This window comes from Aspergillus affinis, assembly GCF_023601865.1.
Source record: "Aspergillus affinis strain CMG 70 chromosome Unknown NODE_101_length_133790_cov_87_718023, whole genome shotgun sequence".
In the NCBI taxonomy this organism is placed as follows: Eukaryota; Fungi; Ascomycota; class Eurotiomycetes; order Eurotiales; family Aspergillaceae; genus Aspergillus; species Aspergillus affinis.
Window position 1 is genome coordinate 40,674 of NW_026515882.1, and position 21,306 is coordinate 61,979.

At 49.1% G+C, this 21,306-nt stretch overlaps 5 protein-coding genes across 5 annotated transcripts; 3 read left to right on the plus strand and 2 right to left on the minus strand.

Moving 5' to 3' along the window:
• Positions 1–272: 272 nt before the first annotated feature.
• Positions 273–1,076, plus strand: KD926_000055 (mitochondrial pyruvate carrier family protein; the record flags this gene model as incomplete). The annotated part of the gene is made up of 4 exons (XM_053103974.1): positions 273–460; positions 544–559; positions 695–831; positions 893–1,076. 4 exons carry the CDS (start codon positions 273–275, stop codon positions 1,074–1,076), a joined length of 525 nt encoding a protein of 174 aa, XP_052952695.1.
• Positions 1,077–1,990: 914 nt separating this feature from the next.
• On the plus strand, positions 1,991–3,766 carry KD926_000056 (putative extracellular exo-polygalacturonase; the record flags this gene model as incomplete). Its single annotated transcript, XM_053103975.1, has 7 exons — positions 1,991–2,297; positions 2,373–2,739; positions 2,815–2,873; positions 2,941–3,101; positions 3,181–3,369; positions 3,436–3,612; positions 3,704–3,766. 7 exons carry the CDS (start codon positions 1,991–1,993, stop codon positions 3,764–3,766), a joined length of 1,323 nt encoding a protein of 440 aa, XP_052952696.1.
• Positions 3,767–6,331: 2,565 nt separating this feature from the next.
• Positions 6,332–8,449, minus strand: KD926_000057 (5'-methylthioadenosine/S-adenosylhomocysteine nucleosidase family protein; the record flags this gene model as incomplete). Its single annotated transcript, XM_053103976.1, has 3 exons — positions 6,332–6,893; positions 7,021–7,129; positions 7,186–8,449. The coding sequence occupies 3 exons, from the start codon at positions 8,447–8,449 to the stop codon at positions 6,332–6,334; spliced, it is 1,935 nt and encodes a 644-aa protein (XP_052952697.1).
• A 1,126-nt stretch (positions 8,450–9,575) lies between these two features.
• On the minus strand, positions 9,576–18,946 carry KD926_000058 (uncharacterized protein; the record flags this gene model as incomplete). The annotated part of the gene is made up of 14 exons (XM_053103977.1): positions 9,576–9,952; positions 10,008–10,306; positions 10,359–10,450; positions 10,501–11,610; positions 11,669–11,772; positions 12,697–12,882; positions 12,988–13,623; positions 14,088–14,265; positions 14,620–15,150; positions 15,232–15,877; positions 16,188–16,524; positions 16,742–16,910; positions 16,968–18,077; positions 18,611–18,946. 14 exons carry the CDS (start codon positions 18,944–18,946, stop codon positions 9,576–9,578), a joined length of 6,111 nt encoding a protein of 2,036 aa, XP_052952698.1.
• An 883-nt stretch (positions 18,947–19,829) lies between these two features.
• On the plus strand, positions 19,830–21,161 carry KD926_000059 (uncharacterized protein; the record flags this gene model as incomplete). The annotated part of the gene is made up of 3 exons (XM_053103978.1): positions 19,830–19,951; positions 20,077–20,773; positions 20,841–21,161. The coding sequence occupies 3 exons, from the start codon at positions 19,830–19,832 to the stop codon at positions 21,159–21,161; spliced, it is 1,140 nt and encodes a 379-aa protein (XP_052952699.1).
• Between the last annotated feature and the right edge of the window lie 145 nt (positions 21,162–21,306).

Here is a 21,306-nt window from a genome sequence, read left to right on the forward strand (position 1 = left end):
GACCTCGCCGACGTCGGCTTCAAGATGCTGTCGCTGTCAGATACTGAGACTTGATTCTTTTCGGAACTCGACGCGTTTCGATACTTTTTCCCTTTTCCTTTTCTTTTCTCTCTATAGACTAGGGCTTAAGACGACCGGTGGTTCTATCTGGTCTTTATTCGGTTCTTCCGCGTTGACTGTACTTTAATATCTTTCCGGCGCAAAGTTACTTCTCGTCCACCCTTTCTAACTCAACTCTCCACTCTTCTCCGATCTTCCCAACCACAGTCACAATGTCTTCTCGTCTTGGACTTCGCTTCTTCCAGAACGCCCGCTCGGGCTTCCGCAACTCCGGTCCCTTCCGTCGGCCTGGTGCCCAGGGATTCCGGTTCCAGAGCTCCGATGCTGCGGCCGCGGACAAGCAGAGCACTTTCCAGCGTATGTGGAACAGCCCGATCGGTGTCAAGACGGTGCATTTCTGGTATGCTTCTCACTCTTTGTACTCTTTTGATTTACGATTCGAAAATTGCGATTGGAGTTGAATGCTAATTGTTTTGTCGATAGGGCCCCTGTCATGAAGGTACGGACTGAATCTTTTCTCACCCCTTGGTTTGATCGCCATCGGAGTACAAATAAGAGATTGTGGATGGGATTAGAAGAACCTGGATATGGATGCATCACGGAATAGTGAGAAATGAATACTGATGGATTGCAGTGGGCTCTGGTCATCGCCGGTATCTCCGACTTCAGCCGTCCCGCCGAAAAGCTCTCCCTCACTCAGAACGGTGCCCTGATGGCCACCGGAGCCATCTGGACCCGTTGGTGCATGATCATCACCCCCAAGAACTACCTGTATGACTCGACAGAATCTTGATCGATGAGTAAAGAATCCACCGGGCTAACCTGCATCTAGGCTCGCTGCCGTCAACTTCTTCCTGGGCTGCGTCGGTGTCGTCCAGGTCACTCGTATCGTCAACTACCGCCGTAGCCTGGACGGCTCGACGACAGAGGCCGTGAAGGAACTGGAGCACGAGGTCGCCGATTCCGCCAAGGCCGTGGCCGGTAAGGCTGAGCAGGCCGTCGAGAAGTCGACCTGATTTGTGTGTCGTGTTTGATCGATTCTAAGGGACTATTTAGCGTCTCTATACGCGGGATTATCTTTCTCGCCGCAATGGTAACTTAGTTTCTTCCCCGGAATTTTCGTTCGCATGAATAGCATCACTTGATAGATGGGCTCTTGTATGGGGCCTACGTCTTCTTCTCAGGGCAAGGAAAGCAGCTGGCATTTTTGTATATATTGAAATTGATGTTTAGCAGTTTCGTCTGTCAACATATAAATTGAGTCTTAGACTTGTAAGGAGTACAAATCGTAGTCGTACAAAGTCCAGCCCTGCCCGTCACTCAGGCTAAACAGACCACCTCCAACCACCAACAAATGACGAAGTATCGCTTTTGCATAAACCCAGCCCATAATCAAACACATCCCAAATACCCGACTGGCATGATATCCTACTTTCCCCACAGGAAGACAGACGATCTGCATAATTTTCCCCCCAATCGGGCGAATTCGGCCACCAAGTTATCCCTCCTATCAGAGTCCCCGTTCACCACTCTAGACTCCCATTCCTACAAACTACACACCAAAGCACCTTGCACCTGGACAAGCTGCCCTCATTTCTCGCCCTCCCTCGGCCTCTCCACATGCTTGCTCCACTTTTGATTGAATTTCCCCGGATCATGGCGCCCTGCAGATTCGCGGGCAATTTCTCCTCCGCAGGCAGCGTTGGACCGTACAGGGGGGTATGTCATTGGCATTGGCATTGTTTATTGCTGTGGAGAGCGGAGGAGATGGGGCTGGGCTGGGCTTGGTAGCTGGTAGGAAATAATAGGTATAAAAGGGTAGTAGGGTCGTGGACGATCAGTTCCGTTTTGATTGTTGGGATCTTGCGCTGCTCTTTTTCTCTCCCATCTCTCTCTTGCCCTCATCCCTAGGATCAGACTCCTAGGCAAGATGAAGCTCCAATCCCTCACTCAGACAGCAAGTCTGCTGCTCTCTCTGGGCACCGCAGTAGAGGGTTTCACGCGTTCCAGGAACGACGCCTGCAAGCCCAACAACCCATTCAAACCATTGCCTACGAGCCACCAACGAAATAAGACCTGTCGTGTCCCGGCCCACGGCGACGGCACTGACGACTCGCCTGCTATTCTGAAAGCTATCAAGAAGTGCAATAATGGCGGAAAGGTCGTCTTTGATGAGGATAAGGAATATACCATCGGGACGGCGCTGGATTTGACGTTCTTGAAGAATATCGATCTCGGTAGGACTATCTAACCAATTCTATACTATATCTTTATGTATGGAGAAAGAAAGGAAAAGAGCTAACGTAGGTTAGAAATTCTCGGCAAGATCCAATTCACCAACGACACCGACTACTGGCAAGAGAACTCCTTCAAACACACCTTCCAGAACTCCAGCACCTTCTTCCAGATCGGTGGCGAAGACGTCAACGTGTATGGCGGCGGCACGCTGGACGGAAACGGCCAGGTCTGGTACGACCTGTTCGCCGAGGACGCGCTGATCCTGCGTCCTATCCTGGTGGGTATTATCGGGTTGAAGGGCGGCACGATCGGGCCGTTGAAGCTGCGGTACTCGCCGCAGTGGTATCAGCTTGTTGCAAACTCGTCGAATGTGCTGTTCGATGGGATTGATATCTCTGGGTATAGTAGCAGTAAGCATGAGGCGAAGAATACGGATGGATGGTTTGTCTCTCTACCTTGTTTTTGTTTTTGCTTGGTAGTTTGATTGGAAGACGAAAGGCTGACCTAATGTGATAGGGATACGTATCGCTCGGATAACATCGTTATCCAGAACTCGGTGATCAACAACGGTGATGGTATTTCTTCCCTTCAGCATCATCCCGGTATTCATGAAAAAGCGAAATGATATACTAACGATAATAGACTGTGTCTCCTTCAAGCCCAACAGCACCGACATCCTCGTCCAGAACCTGCACTGCAACGGCTCCCACGGTATCTCCGTCGGCTCCCTTGGTCAATACAAGGGCGAAGTCGACATCGTGAAGAACGTGCTTGTCTACAACATCTCTATGTATAATGCTTCGGTGCGTCCCCTTACGCTAAGCCCACAAAACTCCCTTACGAGGAATAGAGAACAAATTAAGCTAACCAAAGGCAACATAGGACATGGCTCGCATCAAGGTCTGGCCTGGCATCGACTCCGCCATGTCCGAGGACCTTCAAGGCGGAGGCGGTCTAGGCGCGGTCTCCAACATCACGTATAACAAGATGTACATTGAGAATGTCGACTGGGCGATTGAGGTGACGCAGTGCTATGGACAAAAGAACCTGACGCTTTGCAATGAGCATCCGGTACGTTTTCTCTTATTTCAAATTTGATGACATGAGAAGGACGAGATGAGGCTAACAATGGAACAGAGCAACTTGACAATCTCCGATATTCATTTCAATGACTTCAAGGGCACGACGTCGGGCAAGCGAAACCCCTATGTTGGAACGATTGTGTGTTCGAGTCCGGATGTATGCTCAGATATCTACACGAGTAACATCGACGTGAAGAGTCCTAAGGGCACGGATGACTTTGTCTGCACGAATGTGAGTATTCCTAACCATCCTTTGCCTTTCTACGTGTATCATGCAAGGACCATTGAATGCCCGGGATATGCTAATGAATATTGCTTGCTAGGTTGACACGGAACTCCTAGACGTCAAGTGTGAGAAACCGAAAAGTGATAAGCTGGATGGTTAACGTACCCCACAGCTTGACTATCTCAAATACGCTAGTGGATGCACCGTGTAAGATGTGAATATCGCAGCGAGGAAAAAGCCTAATATGCACATAGGATCAACACAGATAAGATGGAATGATGTAATAAAGACAGAACACCCTGATGTAGGTACTTGGCTCAATTTGAGAAATGACATGGATTTGTGCAAGAGGAGAGCAAATGACTTTTTGACCCCCTAGAGATTTTCAGTGAACTCAGTGGAAGATAATGATTTGAAGGACTTCTCCGCAGCAATGTATCTTCTTCTGTACGCTATTCTTCTGCTTTTAGCTGTTGTTCACCCTCCATCAGGAACTTCTATCTTTATCAATGGCCTTCCATTTGCCCTGCACACACCCACCCTCACAGTATCCATATCTGCGTCATGATCTAACAGTGGCTGCACAACATTTTCATGGCCTCTAAAAAGAGCCCAATGGAGAGGGCGGCCCATTTAACTGCCCCTCCCTACCTTTACATCTGCACCGCTCTCTAGCAGTAAACGCACAATGTCTACGTGATCTCGATAAGCTGCTCCATGAAGAGGACTGCCATATCCCATATGGAGAGTATTGATATTCGCTCCGCTCTTCAGCAGCAGCTGAATAATGTCCATGTGGCCGTTAGAAGCGGCTTTCCGAAGAGGAGTATTCTCTGCAGAATTAACATCGGCGCCGAGATTTAGCAGTAACTGCACAATATTCAGATGACCTCGAGAAGCGACTGCCATAAGAGGACTACCACAATTTTGGACACAAGAATTAATATCTGCCCCATTCTTTATCAGTAGCCGAACAGTATCCATGTTACCTCGAGAAGCCGCTCTTTGAAGAGACCACCCTTTTCTAGGATGCGAATTAACGCGTGCTCCATTCTCCAGCAGTAGCTGAACAATCTGTCCAACCTAGAGAAACCGCTTCCTCGAGAGGCGTATCCGAACCGCGTAATGAAAAATTGACATCTGCACCGTTCTCCACCAGTATCTGGGTAATATCTTTGTGACATTCTACACAGGCCGTCCGAAGATCTTCTCCATTGATATCCGCCCCATATTTCACCAGGAGCGGGGAAATATCTGTGTGGCCTTTAAGAGTGGCGTTGGAAAGAGCTGTTTCGGATAAAGAACCATGCCGCAAATTAACATCTGCTCCGTTCTTGAGCAGTATCCGGACAGCCTCTATATGGCCGTTATGGCAGGCTCCGTGAAGAGCATCCAAAGAAACACCACTAACATTATTGATATTGGCCCCGTGTTCCAGGAGCAGCAGCACCATCTCCTTTTCACCCCTTCTAGAAGCATGTACAAGAGCAGTCTGGTGTTTTGAGCCTAGTAGATTGACATCTGCCCCATTCTCTAGAAGCAGCCGTATGAAATCCTTATCTCCTTTTGAATAAGCGTCAATGAGGACACTGCCACCATGTACAGATAAACATCTGCGCCGTTATGTAGTAGCAGTTGAACTAAGCCATTATGGTTGAACTTGTAGGCAACCTGAAGAGCAGTTCCCCCTCCGCACAGTCTGTTCACATCTGCGCCTTTCTCAAGGAGTAATTTTACCGTGATCTGCAGATTTGCCCAAAATGCATGGTGCAATGAAGAATCCGTTTTTTTCTGCCCAAAAAAGGCATGTGAAACCAGTCCATCCAGACTGCTAATCCTTTTCTTACTTGCAAGAGAAAACCGAGAATACTCTCCTGCACATCTAGCTCAGATTCAGCATACCGTGCATGGTTTTCCCAGCTTAATCCGGCGAAAATTCCTAGTGGAAATGATCTGTGGATCTTTTCTGCGTACATGGAGTGGTACTTGCCCCGAGGGTTGATCTCTATGATTCATATCCAAATGATTCATATCCAAATGATTCATCTCCAAATGATTCATCTCCATATGGTTTTCCGCAAAGGAAAGGTATGCCAAGAAGATCTTTGTGATCGATGCATGGGCAAAGACCTCTCCAAGAAGTTTTGCAAAATCCCCCACAACACGGGTGGAGGCCAAGTAGACCTTCAATGAGAAATGTGCCAGCTGAATCACTGTCTCCACTGTATCCACTGAGGATAGTGATGGTTGAATTTCTGATGGATCATCTGAGTACCAGTGGCCCTTCCGAGGGAAAACTGGGTTACATCTGGCTTTTTGGGTTACTACCACCACTAAGCTGGAGCAGTACCGTAGAATCTCCCTTGGTTCTGGCATTCGGCTTTTGGGATCAAAGGCAGGGTCCCTTTCAAGGTCCACCGCTATCACACCAACAGCTTCTTCAATCCACAGCGGCCGCACAGAGTATACTAAAAATTGTAGCAGCCTTGAAGTAGATTCCTGGTATGTACTAGGAATCCCGGTAAGTATTCGAGCGTTGGTTTCTTCCAATGTATCCGGTAGGGAGACGAGTGCTTTGGTAAGGCTGCGGTAATCAAGGTAATATTTAAGAGCGTCCACTCGAAATGAGACCCATCGAAACCTATGGATGGTTAGACTTTTAGCGTGGCATGAGTAGATGATCAGTTTGCGCATATATTCCGTCGGCCTTGTCTAAAAGCTTTGTTTAAATTTCCTCCTGCACGTCAGGTCGCGAGCGCCATCTTTTGAGCCTGTCATCAATATGAATCTGTGCGCGAACGTATGCACGGATATCATTGGTAACATCCCCTTTTTGAATGGGGAACTTGGATTTTGCAGGTGCCCAACTCATCAAAGCTGATTCAACGTCTTCCTCCTGGCGACTTGTGACAAGAAGATGGATATTAGAAGGTTTGGAGGCCACAAGATCCTTAATCCATGACAATAGCCCTTCGAACTGGAAGCCTTTCCATGTTTTGCATTCATCAAGGGCATCCTGCACAATCCATATTTCATCAACTGCCTGTAACATCTGTAGGAACGTCACGCATAATCTCTCCATGGTGGGCTGTTGACGTCCATTCTCACATGAGGAGAAAAGCGAGTCCAGTGGACCCCTAGCTTCTATCTGCTCGTCATAAAACTGACTGAGCAACGAGCGAATCATGCCATTGAGTGTTTGTTTCGAATTGTCATTGAAGTCAAAATAGAAATAAAGTAGTCGGGAAGGTGTGAGAGCTTTGGTCAGCTCCACGATGATGGTGGAGCTGAGTATTGTCTTGCCAGCGCCGGGTAAACCAAGTAGCCATAGAAAGGAATTTGGTCGGGTCTTCCATTCAGAACTCTTTCTCCTGGAGGATCCATAGGCCTGTGTCCTTATGGCGTTGTCCTAACGCTTTGCTGTAATTCACCGATGGATCTGGAGGGCTCAGCCAGTTCTTAATTCTCTTGTGACTCTCATCGGTTTTGATATCGTCTATTTTATGGTGCATGGCATCCAAACCTGATACAAATATCAGTGACTTTATTTAAATGTAGGCCATCAAATAAGAGACTAACTAGAGCCTAGACTTTGAATAGCCTCGATGGCTTTCTTGGTCTTAGTCAATTGCCTAGCAGGGACAATTCCAAGCAATTCCTTTGCATAGGAAGCTGCAGACATAGCAGCATACTTTTGCCATCGGTCATTTTTATGGGAATCGGCATAATCGCTGATTCCCCGAATCACGAGACAAGGGAAGTCATTCATGAGGCCGGCGGCTTCCATCTCATAACAAATGCAATCTCCGGTTTCATCCTTGAGTGCATGAGCCAATTCATCCCTGCGTTTCGCATCTTTCATCACCGTGTTTCCGGATGCTATTATCCCGTAGTGAACTTTTGGATCAACAGAAGACCTTGTGTTCTGAGTCACCAGGTGTGAGCCGCAAGAGGTACGGCATTCGGCGCAGTCCTCCCCCCCTTGATGCTCAAATGAAGCACTGAATAGCCAATCATTCTCGCGGCCCTGGTGCGCAAAGCCAATTGACCTGTCCATTTTGCGCTGCAAGGACGCCAGGATTTTTTTCATCTTTGTCTTACCCCCCATGCGCTCCGCTTCCATGTTCGTGACTGCATTGAGCAGAACGGTAGGCGGCTTTGCGACGAATCCAACACGCTCGAAGGTGTCCAGCTTCTGCTTCCCAAGGTCATACTGCACTATACCACCACTGCTTCCTCTGGGATTGCTGACTGCGACATCACCCAGTCGGACATCGCGAGTGTTGTTAGGACATGGGATGCCACCACCGATACCCACGAGAAGGCCAATGCGGATCGACGGGATGGACATGACCATTGATTTTGCGGTCGTGGCTGCCGGCGCGGTACCGTACGAGCCCGACGCGAATGCGGCAAGAACGACGTTGTGTTTTCCGATGCGACCCCAGGTGTACACGTTGTCGTCTGACTGCTGTTGCTCAAAATCCGAGGGTTCATAGTGCTCCTCGTCGAGTATGGCCTTTACTGCCGCGAGCTCAAAATTGAGAATAGTAATGAAGCCGACAGTGTATTCGTCGCACGTGAGTGACTTTTTAGGACTGTCTTCAGTGTCCGAGGACGCATCGATTGTGGCGCTGAGCACCTCTGGCTCGACCTTTGCTGGTGTTAAGGGTATTTCTGAACGATACAGGATCTTTTCACCGGCCGTGGACTTCTCAACGGAGACTGTAGGAGGATCAGAATGGCAGCGAACATAGAAACGAGACAGATAAAATATTGCAATGAGAAGCAAAACCACTCCGGCGAGGCTTGATGAATGCCAGTCAGGCCAGGTAATCGCCATTTTCGGCAAGTGCGGGGAGCTGTGTCAGTGTTCTCTAAAGCAATACCCTGGAGAAATTCCCTTTCGCGATTTATAGGTTGTTCTGAAAGGTACAGGCGCATTTCGAGTTTCAACGCATTCCTAAAGGAGGTAGGGCTTGAATCCCAGTGACAAGTGTCGGTGAGCTGAGGGGTAATTAGGCGAGGCTACTATTCGTAGGGATGTGTTTCTTTTTCTGCGCCTCCCCTCTCTGCGTGCTGGACTGACAAGGCTGCACGGTAGTGGTTTATGCATTCTTCGGAAGGGACTTGGGCACATATGGCGCAGCAGGCAATCATACATTGTAACTCGACTCGAAGGAACATGAGGCCGTGGCTACGCTCGAACTGCCCTTGCACGTAATCGTTCAAGACACAGCTACAGCCAAGGATAGATATTATACCCAAACTGTAGCGGGAGAACTCAGCCGCGTTATGGCAATGCATGGTTGGCGATCGTTAGTCACGCATAAAGGCCGGTTGCGACAAGAAAATCACAGGTCCCCGTGTCCGAAATACTGATCGATCCATGCTACCTATTTGCTTTCTAGATGTGAATTTGTTGGGAGAAAACCAATTGATTTATTGTAGTGCCTTGGTCTAAACAACATCAAGACGAACACCTGTATAACCAAACTTCCAATTTGCCTGTACAAGAAGGATATAATATAGTATAAGATATCAGAATAAAAGCAATATGACACAGGATGAGTCCAAGGAGTCATTTACACCTGTCTGTTGCTTCGCCATGGCACGCAGGTACTAATACTCCCTGATATTGGCGTAACGGCTGGGACGCGAGGCTTCGCAAGCCTGTGTCCCATTGACGGAAGGGAGAGTGTTCTTTGGGACTCGGGCACGGGTGATAACTTGGTCTTTAAGAACTAGGCGGTTACCCAGAAGCGATGTAGAGGGTTTGCAGTCGGACCTGCAAAATTCTGCCTCCCTGTCCATAGAGGTGGCATGGAATCGTGTTCGCCTGCTGGAAGCCATGTTGGCAGCGGGAGGGCTGTCAAAGCTATACGCTTCGACCTGATGACCCATCAATTCGGAGTTTGTAGTAAATTTGCAGCTCGGAAAAAGGTTGCAGCAGCAAAATATTCGTAGCTTCAATCATTCTCATCTTGTAATAAAACACTCAACTTCTGCAACTTATCCTCACACTTGACCTCCATCTGCATAACCACATCAACGCTCTCTTTGTGGTTAATCAGGAGCCCAGCAACGAGCCAGAAGTTATAAGCATTGCGGTAGAAGCCCATGGACGCCCACTCTTCTTGAGAAATGGTGCTGCTGAGCGCCATCCAGCATTCATGCCACTTCTTCAACGCGATGCGGATAGCAGACAGAGTCGAGTCCTCTGGGATTGCGGATTGACGGCGTTTGCCGGTCGCAGGGTCGCGAGCAGCTTGCGGAATTGGAACCCGAGATCTGCGGAGCAGCGTGGAGAGAAGCGTCACGTGTGTGTTTGTGAAGGCGTAGAGCACTGGGGTTGTTAGGAACAGGAGCTTTCTTTTATGAATTGTGAGACAAGGACTTACTGTGGATGAGAATGAACATGTCGAGGAAAGTGAGGCCTGATAGCATATTAACACCAGACATGCTGAATCCCGATGGCGACGAAGTCTTGCTGCTGTGCTCGTGGAAGAGGCTTTGGAAGGTGTCGCTTATGTTAAACTCCCGCATAAGCTGGAACTTGGGCTCTTGGAATGGATGCCCCGAGGCGAAGACGGCCTCGGCGCAGGGGAAGTCGCTCTCCATCTCGGTGTGGGATAACCGGCAGGGGTAGTTTTGGTAGAATACAAAGGCGCAGTCGAGGAGCGAGATGTACGACATGGAGCTATAGCCGTTAGTCGGGAGTTGAGCAGACTGTCCATCCAAAGGGCACCTACCGAATTCGGCACTCTTTCTGGATCCACAGGCCCTCGTGCGTGCGTTCTTCTAGCTGATGCCGAGATTTAGGAAGACCAATCCTGCGTGCAACCTGTTGTTCATCAGCGATCGATATTCTCCACTCCCGTCAGAACGACATACTTTGATGACCTCGCTGAACCGGTTTTCCATGGCGCGGTTTCGTGATACCCGGGTTCCACCCCAGTACTGCGCAACCACAATGATGAACCCGGCCTGGAAGTTCTGGAACATGGACCAGTCATTTGCGTCGATTTCCGTGTTGCGACGTCCACCGAACGCCAAGCCAATCTCGTTCTCGCAAGAATAGATGTCACTAGAAAATACCACGAGCTCTGCGAAGTCCACCAGACGCCTGGCAAAGTGGAGTTCTGTCGCATCATCCGAGTACATGGCTCCCATGAAAACTACAGCAATGAGTAATGGCAGGGAAACGATTTCCGGATCAAAGGACGGTTGATGGAGCATGGAGCAGCTGGGTTGCCAGAACTTGAAATACATGGAAACGAATTTACGGATCCGCGCTGTTGTCAGCAAGTAGTTCGCCCCAGCAGCGATTTCTTGCTGCGTTTTAGGATCCAGCGCAACGGTGTAGGCTTTGGTATGAATGGCACGGATTAATTCCATCGCGAACGGTCGTTCCGGTTCATGCAGGGGTTCGTGTCCGAGTGACGCAAATCGGGGGTCCTGCATCGGAGGCATCACCACCTGGAAAGGAATCTCGTCGGCATAGAGGTCTTCCATCGATTTATTCGGAGCGCCAAACGGCCCGTTGAAGAATTCAAGGAAATTATCCCGGGAGAACGAGAGCGTCGCGGGGTCGGAATCCAAGAATACTGGCGGCTCGGCCTTCAAGCCGGGATAGCTTATCATCGAGCCTTGACTTGCCTCTAGCTCCCTTTGCGTATGATACTCAAGGCCACGAGCTCGGTCACCCCGCGGCGGAAGCATGAACCTCTCCGTGAAACTGTCGGTACCACCATTTAGGAGAAACCTGATCGAGCCCCGATCCGATGGCGGTTGGTGGTCCTTTTCCTCATGCGGTATCACTGGATCTAAAGGTATGGGCTGCTGAGTCGTCGACCGGACATTGTCGTTCTGGCGGTGTGCCGCGCTCGTCCCGAGGCCGCGGGATGCTTTGTGATCTTTGCGTTCATTGTTGCATTGGTAACCGCGTTTCGTACAGGACCCGCATGGACTCATTCCATCGCATCGCAGTTTCATAGAAGTACACTAATCGAGGGTTCATGCGTTAGGAGGGTTCGATTGTTGCGCCAGACGGTCGGGGGACTTGCCGATTCGCAAGCATGACGGCGTCTGCCTCTCTGGCCCGTCTCCGGGATTCTTCGGTCGCCGCGATGGTTGCAATCCGTATAATGGTCGCGAAGGTTATCACTGGCAATTGAGAAGGTGGAAAATAGTCAGCCACCAAGTTGTTTGACCGGACAGGGGGGACGGGAAAAAGGTTCGGAAGCAGTGCGACCATGGACAAAGACAAAGAAGCCATTCGAACTCACCATCGAGCAAAGGATTCACTGCAGAAGACGCATGAGTAGGGCTTAACACCGGAATCTGCCGACCGAGGCAATTGATCGGGTTAGTGAGTGAGGAATCAATTTAAAAACGAAAAGAAAAATGTTCAATGGTCGGGAAAGGGGATCCGACGGTCAGCGCATGCCGTGAACGGGGAGAAAGGGGGGAAAAGATGACCGCAGGCAATTAATCAGGCTGCCAATAAGAAAACAGTGGGTTTGGGGAGGCCATACGACGCAATTGATGCCGCTTGAGATGATCGACTCGAGTAAAATTGCGGGAACAAATATCGCAGGTGTTCTTAGACGACAGATCAGACTTCATGATGGGGAGCAGGCATATCTAGCGAACGTGACAGACATTTCACCGGGGAGAATTCTGGGGCTAAGTGGACAAGGGCGAGGGGACAACAGAGGCCGGCATTAAACGATCTGGTTCTGGCACCGGTGGCAAAGCCGCCCAAAAGTTGGGTGCAGGGCGTGAAGGAACAATGGGGACTTTGGATCGACCGTCGATCCGCGGAGACTTTGGAGACTTTGCCTAGCCGGTTTGCTCTCGCCGCGAACCGGCTTTGCCCGCCTAGCATTTGTCATCCCGGAAGTATGTCTTCTTTAACTATCACTTCTGCAGTACTCTCTGACATACACCTGAACCCCCATGTGAACAACAATCCGGAGCTGAATACCGAATCGGGTCTGCGATCCACGGTCCATCAAGCCTCAGGAGGGGGAATTCCTGTCAACCCAGTACTCTCCATGTCCATGACATGTCATAACGCTGCCTAACCTTCAACCACAGCCGGTGGGAAGTCAATCTGTTCGTCATTGAGATAAGCTACGTCAATGGCCTTGTTCTTCTCATTCAGCGTGCGTCCATCCCCAAGCCATCCATTGGGATTGTCGTTGACATATTCGTAGGCGAAATCCTCCCACCGGGGATGACCCAGCACTTTCATTGCATGGAGAGAGGAGCCTAAGTTTATTAGCCGACTCAAAGTTAACTCCAGCTGCGGTGCCCTACCAGGCCATAACCCTGTCACCCTCCCCTGCTTGGTCCCCCCTCTATACCAGCTCCTACATCCTTGGCCGAACATCGTTCGGGAGAAATGCTGATCGCAATACTTGGTAAACAGGCCCACGGCCTCCTTCCTGGGACGCATGGTCAGGATGTTATCTCTCTGCATCTTCTCCACGCAGGCGATGATGTAGTCAGTCGACTTCTCGATTACAATCAGCAGGTTGCCTTCTCCTAATGCGGAATTAGGTCCGAAACAGATGAAGTAATTCGGGAAATCGTCCACCGCTACGGAGAGGTATGTTTCGGGCGTCTTTTCCCAGCGCTCTGACAATGAGAGGCCGCCACGCCCCAGGACAGGGAATCGAAGCGTGAACGAGGTATCAAAGCCCGTCGCGCAGACAAGGACATCGGTACGGTGAAGGGCACTGTCAGCAGTGACGATGCCATCTGTTTTGACTTTGACGATATTGGTTGTTATTACGTCAACATTCTCGTCTGTCAGAGCTTCAAGGTATCTGGGTCCGGGGGTGATACGGCGGCAAAAAGGTGGAAAAGAGGGGAGGAGTTTATCGAATAGCTCGGGCTTTCGGGCCAACCGTTTTTGCATGCTCTTCGCAATGACATCTCGAGCTTCGACCTGCTCCGGAGTTCCGATTCTCGTCACGTTGTGAACAGATTGGAGTTCATGTTCAATACCTGGAGTATCCCAAGTGTTAGACAACACTACGAATCTGCGAGTACATCGTCTCGGTAAGAATATACCCACGCTTCCTAAAGCGCTGATAGACCTGATGATCCTGCCAAAACGTGTCTATTTCCCCCCGAGTAAAAGAAACTTAAAAGCCCCCCGGAAACCCGAAAGTTAATGTGGCTGACTCCTTCCCCGACTGGAACTGAGGAGGAACTTACAGTTTCTAATCTCAGTCCCACGCTTATCAACCTCATCACGAGCGAAGGTGGGCGCAATTCACGTCCAATCTTTAATGTAATGGTCGAGGTTTGCTACTTTTGGCAATATTGCCGGCACGATTTGGATTCCACTGGATCTGTTGCCTATCACCGCTACTCGTTTGCCCTGCGATGTCATGTCATGTTGTCAACTGAGTTACGATACATGGATCAAGGATGAGACACGAAGCGATATGGACTTGGACACGGACACGGAAAACTCACGGTATAGTCATACCCTTCGTCCCACCTTGCACTGTGCATCAACTTCCCCTGGAAGTCAGCAAGGCCCGGAATATCTGGCCACTTCCAAGCATTTAAGGCGCCGGTGGCAGATATCAGGATGTTGCATTGATCCGAGTAGACTGAGCCATTGGCCCGATCCTTGATCTGGGGGAGAAATATAGACATACGTCAGCTTTAACTTCTTATGGGGGAAACAGCCATGCCCACTTGTAAATGCCACCTGCTCTCCTCCCCATCCCTCGCTGCCTTGACTACCTGCTACTTGAGTGTTACATACTTCATGCATCCGTACTTGTGCATTACTCGCTACGAGTACGCGTGTATCTCGAGGGCACCGGCGTAGAACGTCGACTATTCTTTGTTTGGCTCGAAGGTCGCTTGGTATGTGTGATCTAAGGTGCCGACATGCGAATAACGAATCTATTAGTCACCTATCGTAATTGAAAGTAGAAGGCAATGCTAATTAGGCATGAAGTACCACACGCACACCCGGGATACTGATTCCCTAACCACGTTCCTCCGATATCGTCGTTCTTCTCGTAAACGCATAGTTCGAGGTTTGCGATGCGCTGACGGAGTCGGATCGATGCAATGATGCCAGAGGCGCGATGTAAAAGGAGCATCAGAGCTCAGACACACAGCCAGCGAAGCCTGTGCCTTCACACACAGAGAATGAAATCTTTCTTGAGACTGCTCGACATCGAGAATTAAGAATGCCGCACCGGTTTTGAGGACGCTCACTAGGACAACAGGGAGCAATAACGATCTTGGGATATACACGGCAACTACAACACCAGGGCCAATGTCGCGTTTTGACAATTGTGCAGCCAACCCAGAGGATAGCTGACCCAATTCAGAGTACGTGAGGCTACCATCCCAGGAGCATACGGCCTCGAAAGTTGGAAAATTAACAGCTTGTGTAGTAACGAGGTCATGCAGACATTTATGAACGGGCTCGGGTATGGCACCATTCCAACTTTGCAGTTCTTCGGCATCCCGAGAGTTAAGAGACTTGAGCTTTTTGACCTTCTGTCACCATCCATTGTTTAATGATTCCATGTTATGCTTGAATTGATGCATGATGCGTTCCGCAATTTGATTACCAAGCACTTCGGTGTCGAAAATCGTGGAGAGCTTCGCTCCTGTAGATTCAGGGGTGCACATAATAGTGAGAGGATAGGTACCATTGCGGGTATTTTCAACCGTATCTGATGATAGGGTGTATAAAGCTCCCTGTTCCAGAGTCGAGGCATTATTTTCATCTCCTGTTTGAATAACCAGGAGATTTTGGGCGTCGCTAGCGGGGCCGGGCGTCCATTGTTGAATGTTATGCAGACCAACCTGCTCATAGGGGATCGTTTTCGTCATCTTCACCTGGACACTCTCTAATGCATCCTGAACGGCTTGCTCTTCATCGATTGTGATGCGTACTGGTGCCGTGACAAGAATAGGACTAGTCAAGTGCTCGATTCCAGGGACTGGCGCGGCCCTTCCATAGCTGACATTTCCAAAAACAACCTCCTGCGAACCATGATATTGTGAGACTGTAAGTCCCCAGGTAAGTTTGATAATTGTGGACATTGTTGAATTCTTCAAATTGCGATTGTGATTAAATTCAAATGTGTACGACAGATTCCCCATGGACCCGTTTCCTGTGGTGTGGTGCGAGCGCCTTGGAAAGGCCGGAGCGACACAGTCGGCGAGTTCCTTCACCCAGAATGACTTTGCCTTCTCAAGATCAATGCTAGATACGTATCTAGCCATGGTATTAAAAGGCCGGGGTGCAAGCATTTGGTCTTTGTACGCGCAGGTAAGTTGCCGCAAGATCAACCGCATCGACAAAGCATCCTATAGAGCATGATGCGCCTGAATTTGAAAACTCGTTGGCCCGTTTTCGATCTGTTGGAAGCCATATGAGATCAAGGAACCTCCTAAATGAATGGATAGATCAGAAGATAGCTTGTCGGCGTCCCTCCAATCGGCAGAGACTCGTTGGAAAGCCTGAATGTCCCGAGGGCAGAGTCGTGGATCAATCGAGTGCGCAAAATCGGGTTGGCTTGGACAACGGTAAGCCAAGCTTGATGAGCTTATCGCGATCCCCATCGAGAAGGGAAAAGGGCCGTATTCCGTCTCTTTCTGTTGTGTCACTCTCGCCTATTGTGGCAGCAAGCTCATCGAGTTGCGGATGATTGAATATATCAGCAACGGCAAGTGACGGGCCCTTTAGTCTAGCACCTCCACAAAGTCTCATAGCACTAATTGAGTCTCCACCAAGGTAAAAGAAGTGGTCATTCTTACCGACATCGTCCACATCGATCTTCAAGTATCCGCGACAAGTTCCTGCAAAGTCGATTCTCGGTATCCCCGTGGCATCTGCTTCTCTTGGCTTTGTGTCCGGTACGACTGAAGAGCATGACGTGAAAGGGTCTCAGCCTTCTCTCTCAAGGTTCGCCGGTCTATTTTACCAGTCGCGGTTTGGGGCATGTAACGGAGAGGTAAGAAGATGCCTGGAATCATGAATTATGGAAGCTCATCTTGAAGATTGCCTCCACTTCTGCGACCCGGGAGAGGAACTCCTGGTTTGGCGAGGCAAAAAGGTCCCTAACAGGAACTTTCACACCAGTGACAGCCCCTGAGCTAGCACCAGTGTCTATTAATGCTGTCAAGAGAAAATAATGTGATTTCCCTGGATTGACAACGTCCACAGCGACATCTTTAGCGGATTCGAACAGTCGGCGAACCTGGAATTCAACCTCGCCGAGTTCTATCCGTTGCCCACGTAGCTTGACCTGAATGAATCTTAGGATGAGAAAGTTAGATACCGCGGAGGGAATGCAAGCCCATACCTGATTACCCTTCCGTCCCATGAAGACGAGTGGCCCATCTCCACTTGAGCTGTATCTCACCAGATCTCCAGTTCTGTAGCATTTCAGTCTCTCTACTCCTCTTAAAGACTTGAGCCAGCTTGGTGCCTCGATAAACGCTTTTGAAGTTCTTTCAGGATCGTCGAGGTATCCCATCCCAACTATAGGGCCTTCGATTAAGAGCTCCCCAATAGCACCAATAGGTACTTGTTTCTCCGTGTCATCCTTCGATACAATCCAGCAGGCTGCGATATGAGACCGCCCAATATTCATGGGCTCGTCACTGGGTTTGATCCCAAAATTAGCCGTGGTCTGTACAGCATACTCAGCAGGACCATAGGAATTGATCACGACATGTTCTGACCACAACTCAATTTCGGGGAGCTGCGGTGCTTCGCCTCCCACTGTAATACTTTTCATCGACGGAAGATTATGAGGACTTAGGGAACGCAATAAGGATGGTGAGATTGCCATCTTGTTTGCGCCGTATGTGGAGACCACTTGTGGCAAGTTATCGTGCATTTCGGACTCCTTGGGTATCAAGACACATCCTCCATGGACTAATGTGTAGAAAATCTCTGAGATGCTCACGTCGAAGGCATAAGACGCAAAATGAAAGATGCGCGACTCTTCATTGTAGAGAAGTTTCTTACCAGCAATTACTGCATTGGTAGCAATAGCAGTGTGAGGTATGACAATTCCTTTCGGCTTCCCAGTCGAGCCAGATGTGAACATGATATACGCCGGATCATTAGGAGATGCCGTCATCTCGAGCGAGTCGTCGCATGTGTTGATCAGATCTTGGGTACCGTTTGTCAAAGTGAGCCAGCTGATATGGAGTTCCGGGAAATTGACTTCATCCGCGGTTGTTGTAATTACGACAGTAGCCTTGACAGTTTGGACCAGAACAGCCAGTCTATGGCTTTGTTGTGGATAGGCTAGAAGTACGAACGCCCCTCCAGTCCTCAAGATAGCCATCACCGCAACAAGTGTCCATTTCGACTTTGTGGCATAGACAGGAACATAACTGCCCGGTCTGATGTGGTACTTCCTCCGCAATAGGAGCGCGAGGGACCGAGAGAGCCACTCAAGCTCTTGATATTGTTGGTTTCCGTCTCAGGCCACGGCAGCTTTGTCGGAACGATCGACTGATCGCTGATCAATCAACTCGTGTAGAGTCACGCGCATGCCCGATGATACCGACTCATTCCAGCTTGCTCTAGCTGACCCGAGCTTACAGCCAGGATAGAGTCCAGTGTAGCTGAAGGGAACAGAAACACCTGACCAACCAAGTGCTGAAATTGGCTAACGAACCAAGATATTTCTGTGTGAGAAATGCAATTTGGATCAAAGAGAACTTCGATGTTGTGATATTTTAGCTTGTTGATTCTGGTGTACAAACCACTGTCAATGGGTAGGTATTGAAAGCTATTCCTCGCTGACAGGTAGAATAGGTAGAAAATGGGGGTAGATGATTGAAGCGTTTATCGGCCTCGGACTGAAGGATCAGGAGGTTGTGAAACTGACATGCAGCCTTGCACGCATCACTGAGCTGGCAGACTGTAGTTGGCGAAGGTCGCTATCCTGGTTGAGCGTTGTTGCACAGCCGCTAAAGCATCCATTACCGTCACTTTAGACTTGAGTTGAACACCGAATGGAACAATCGACATTGCTTGGCTGGTACTGCTATATGTCTCTCCAAGCGACACGTCTCGACCAGATGCAGCAAAGCCAAATATGACCTCCAGCGACATTGTATACTGAGAGATGACAAAAGCCCATGCAAGTTGAAGCTTGGATGCCAGTGTATTGTCCAACGCATCATTGTGAGGCAGCTGAAAATTTGTATTGATTATCTCATGGTCATTACTCCCAGAAGAAATTGTTGAGATAACAGGAAAACATGATGATGTTTGGAAGGGCGCAAGCTCTTCCTTCCAGAAGTCTTCGCCCTTTGCCATTGATGGCTATGCGTGATGTGCTGTCAAATACTCACAGTCGGTCTGCACGAAGATTTGAATTGATCACTTTGCAACAATTGCAAGTGTCTATACGAATATCATATGCATGCAAGGGTCATTATGCCTCTGATTCATTCTGATATCCAATCCAAAGACATGCGCTCTAGTTCGGCCGTTCTAGAGAAGTAACTTTCTCAATCGTACTGTAGATAGCTATGTGAGCATGGAATAAAAGGATAGCAGCAAGAATGCAATTTTAGCAGGCTTCTTGTGCAGAGCTGGTCTTTTCTTACATAGAATTGCAATCGGCGGTGGGGAGGAATGTAGAGGAATGTTTTTCAATTGCATGAAAACCTTATCGATGGCATGGTAAGACACATCCAAAGGATCATTATGCATCGCCTTGGTCTGCATGGTGAGTGGCGGGTGAAAATAGCTATTAAGCATGTAGCCTCCTCATAAGATAGGTCCCTGAATTAAACAATTCTATCTAGTGGCTACGATCAATCACTCACTCATCCAATACAATGTCTCAATCAATCTTTCATCCCCTTTTATGTGACACATCCTTGCCTATACCCTACTGTAGATTAATGTATACGCAAGATATACAATCTTTTTTCCTTACCGCCAGAGGAAAGGATCACCTCTAAAAATTGACAACTTCAAGCAATCTTTGACGTAAGAGTTGTTATTGGTTTCTGCATTGTCAGAATTTTCCTGGTCCGGTCTTTTTACCTAGTATCAATGAGTGGGACATCCCTAGAATGGAATGTTTAAATCTTCAGAGATAGCCCGCTCAGACTTACACATTGGAACTGGCACATGATATGAGCTACAGCACCTATTCATTTGTTTTTCCCTTCTTTCTTGCCTGCCCAAAATGCCGAATATTCTGAGACAGTTTACGCTTTCTGCCGCAGAGAATGCTCTGGAGACAGCTATTGCCGTAATAGCGGATCAGGAACACGAGCATTACTCTATATACGAGTATCGAGATACCTGGTATATCGGCTTGGTAGCCACACAGCTTTGCAAATCGATCCCACCGGACATGAAGCGACCACTTCCTATGATAATAAGGATACGGAATCGTTTGCTGTGAGCGAATCACTCAGCAGCATCACCAGGAAGCTCATTTCAAACAATGCATCTCACGCGAAGGTCTTTGGCCAAGTGGGTTTCGAGTACGGTGCCCATGTCAGAGGGGAGGCATACAAGCCCGGCAAATGGCCTCTTCTGAGCTTGATGATTCCCAAAATCCAAATTTCTCTACACAAGGACAGAATCGATGTGTTGGGGTATGACGAGGAGGAAACCAAGGCAATTTGCAACTCGATACAGAAGCACCCCAACTTGTCTGCCGCCGGCAATGCCGAATCATCTTGCCAAAGCATCGACTTACGAACGAACTTGGAGAAATATATGTCTCGAGTCGGGAAAGCAATATCTGACATCCGGAAAGGTCTTTACAACAATGCAGTCCTGTCCCGAGAGATCAGCGTTCCGTTCCGGGTTGACATGCTGGCTACTCTCCGCCGTAGTCGCCTGCCGAATACTCCGGCTCGGACTTTTTCTTTCAACCATATGGGTCTCCAGGCAACTGGATTCAGCCCGGAAGTGCTACTCGCTGTTCAAGACGGAAATGCATCAACTGAAGTGGTAGCTGGAACATGCACAGCCAATGAAGCCGATCTTTGTGCGAGTCAGAAGAAGCTGTTGGGCGACCCCAAAGAAGTCATGGAGCACCTGACGGTGATAAGAGGCTTCAACGGGCAGCTTGGAGTCTCATGCATCCCAGGCAGTACGCGGATTGAGGATCTTAATGTCTGTCATTGACCGTGGAAATGTCCACCATATCTCTCTTGTGTCCGGACGCCTGCTGCCCGATCAGGATGGGTGGGATGTACTTGCCCATATGCTGGGGTCTGTGACGTCGCCGTCGCTACTAGCAGAGCTGCGCGATGATATAGTGCAAGGCCTCGAACCTTGCCTAAGGGACCTCTACTTTGGTGCATTTGTGATGTTTGACCTGGAGTTGGACTTTTTTGATTCTGCACTTGTCCTTCGCACAGTTTTTCAGGACGAGAAGCGGCAGTGGCTGCGAGCAGGTGCGGCAGTTACGAAAAACTCTACGCCTGAACGAGAATTTGAAGAGACCTATGAGAAATTGGAAAGCATAGCATCTCATGCCATCACGGATGCGACTCTGTAGTCGGGGACAAAAGTTATTACCGGGAAACAGAACCTGTTGGATAGGCATCGGAGCCGGTCATCGTAGAAGTGTGAGTGGTAGTGATTGTGTTCTGGGCGTCGCAAGAAGTGACGATCGAGCAGGCGAACTGGGGAGCTCATGGCTG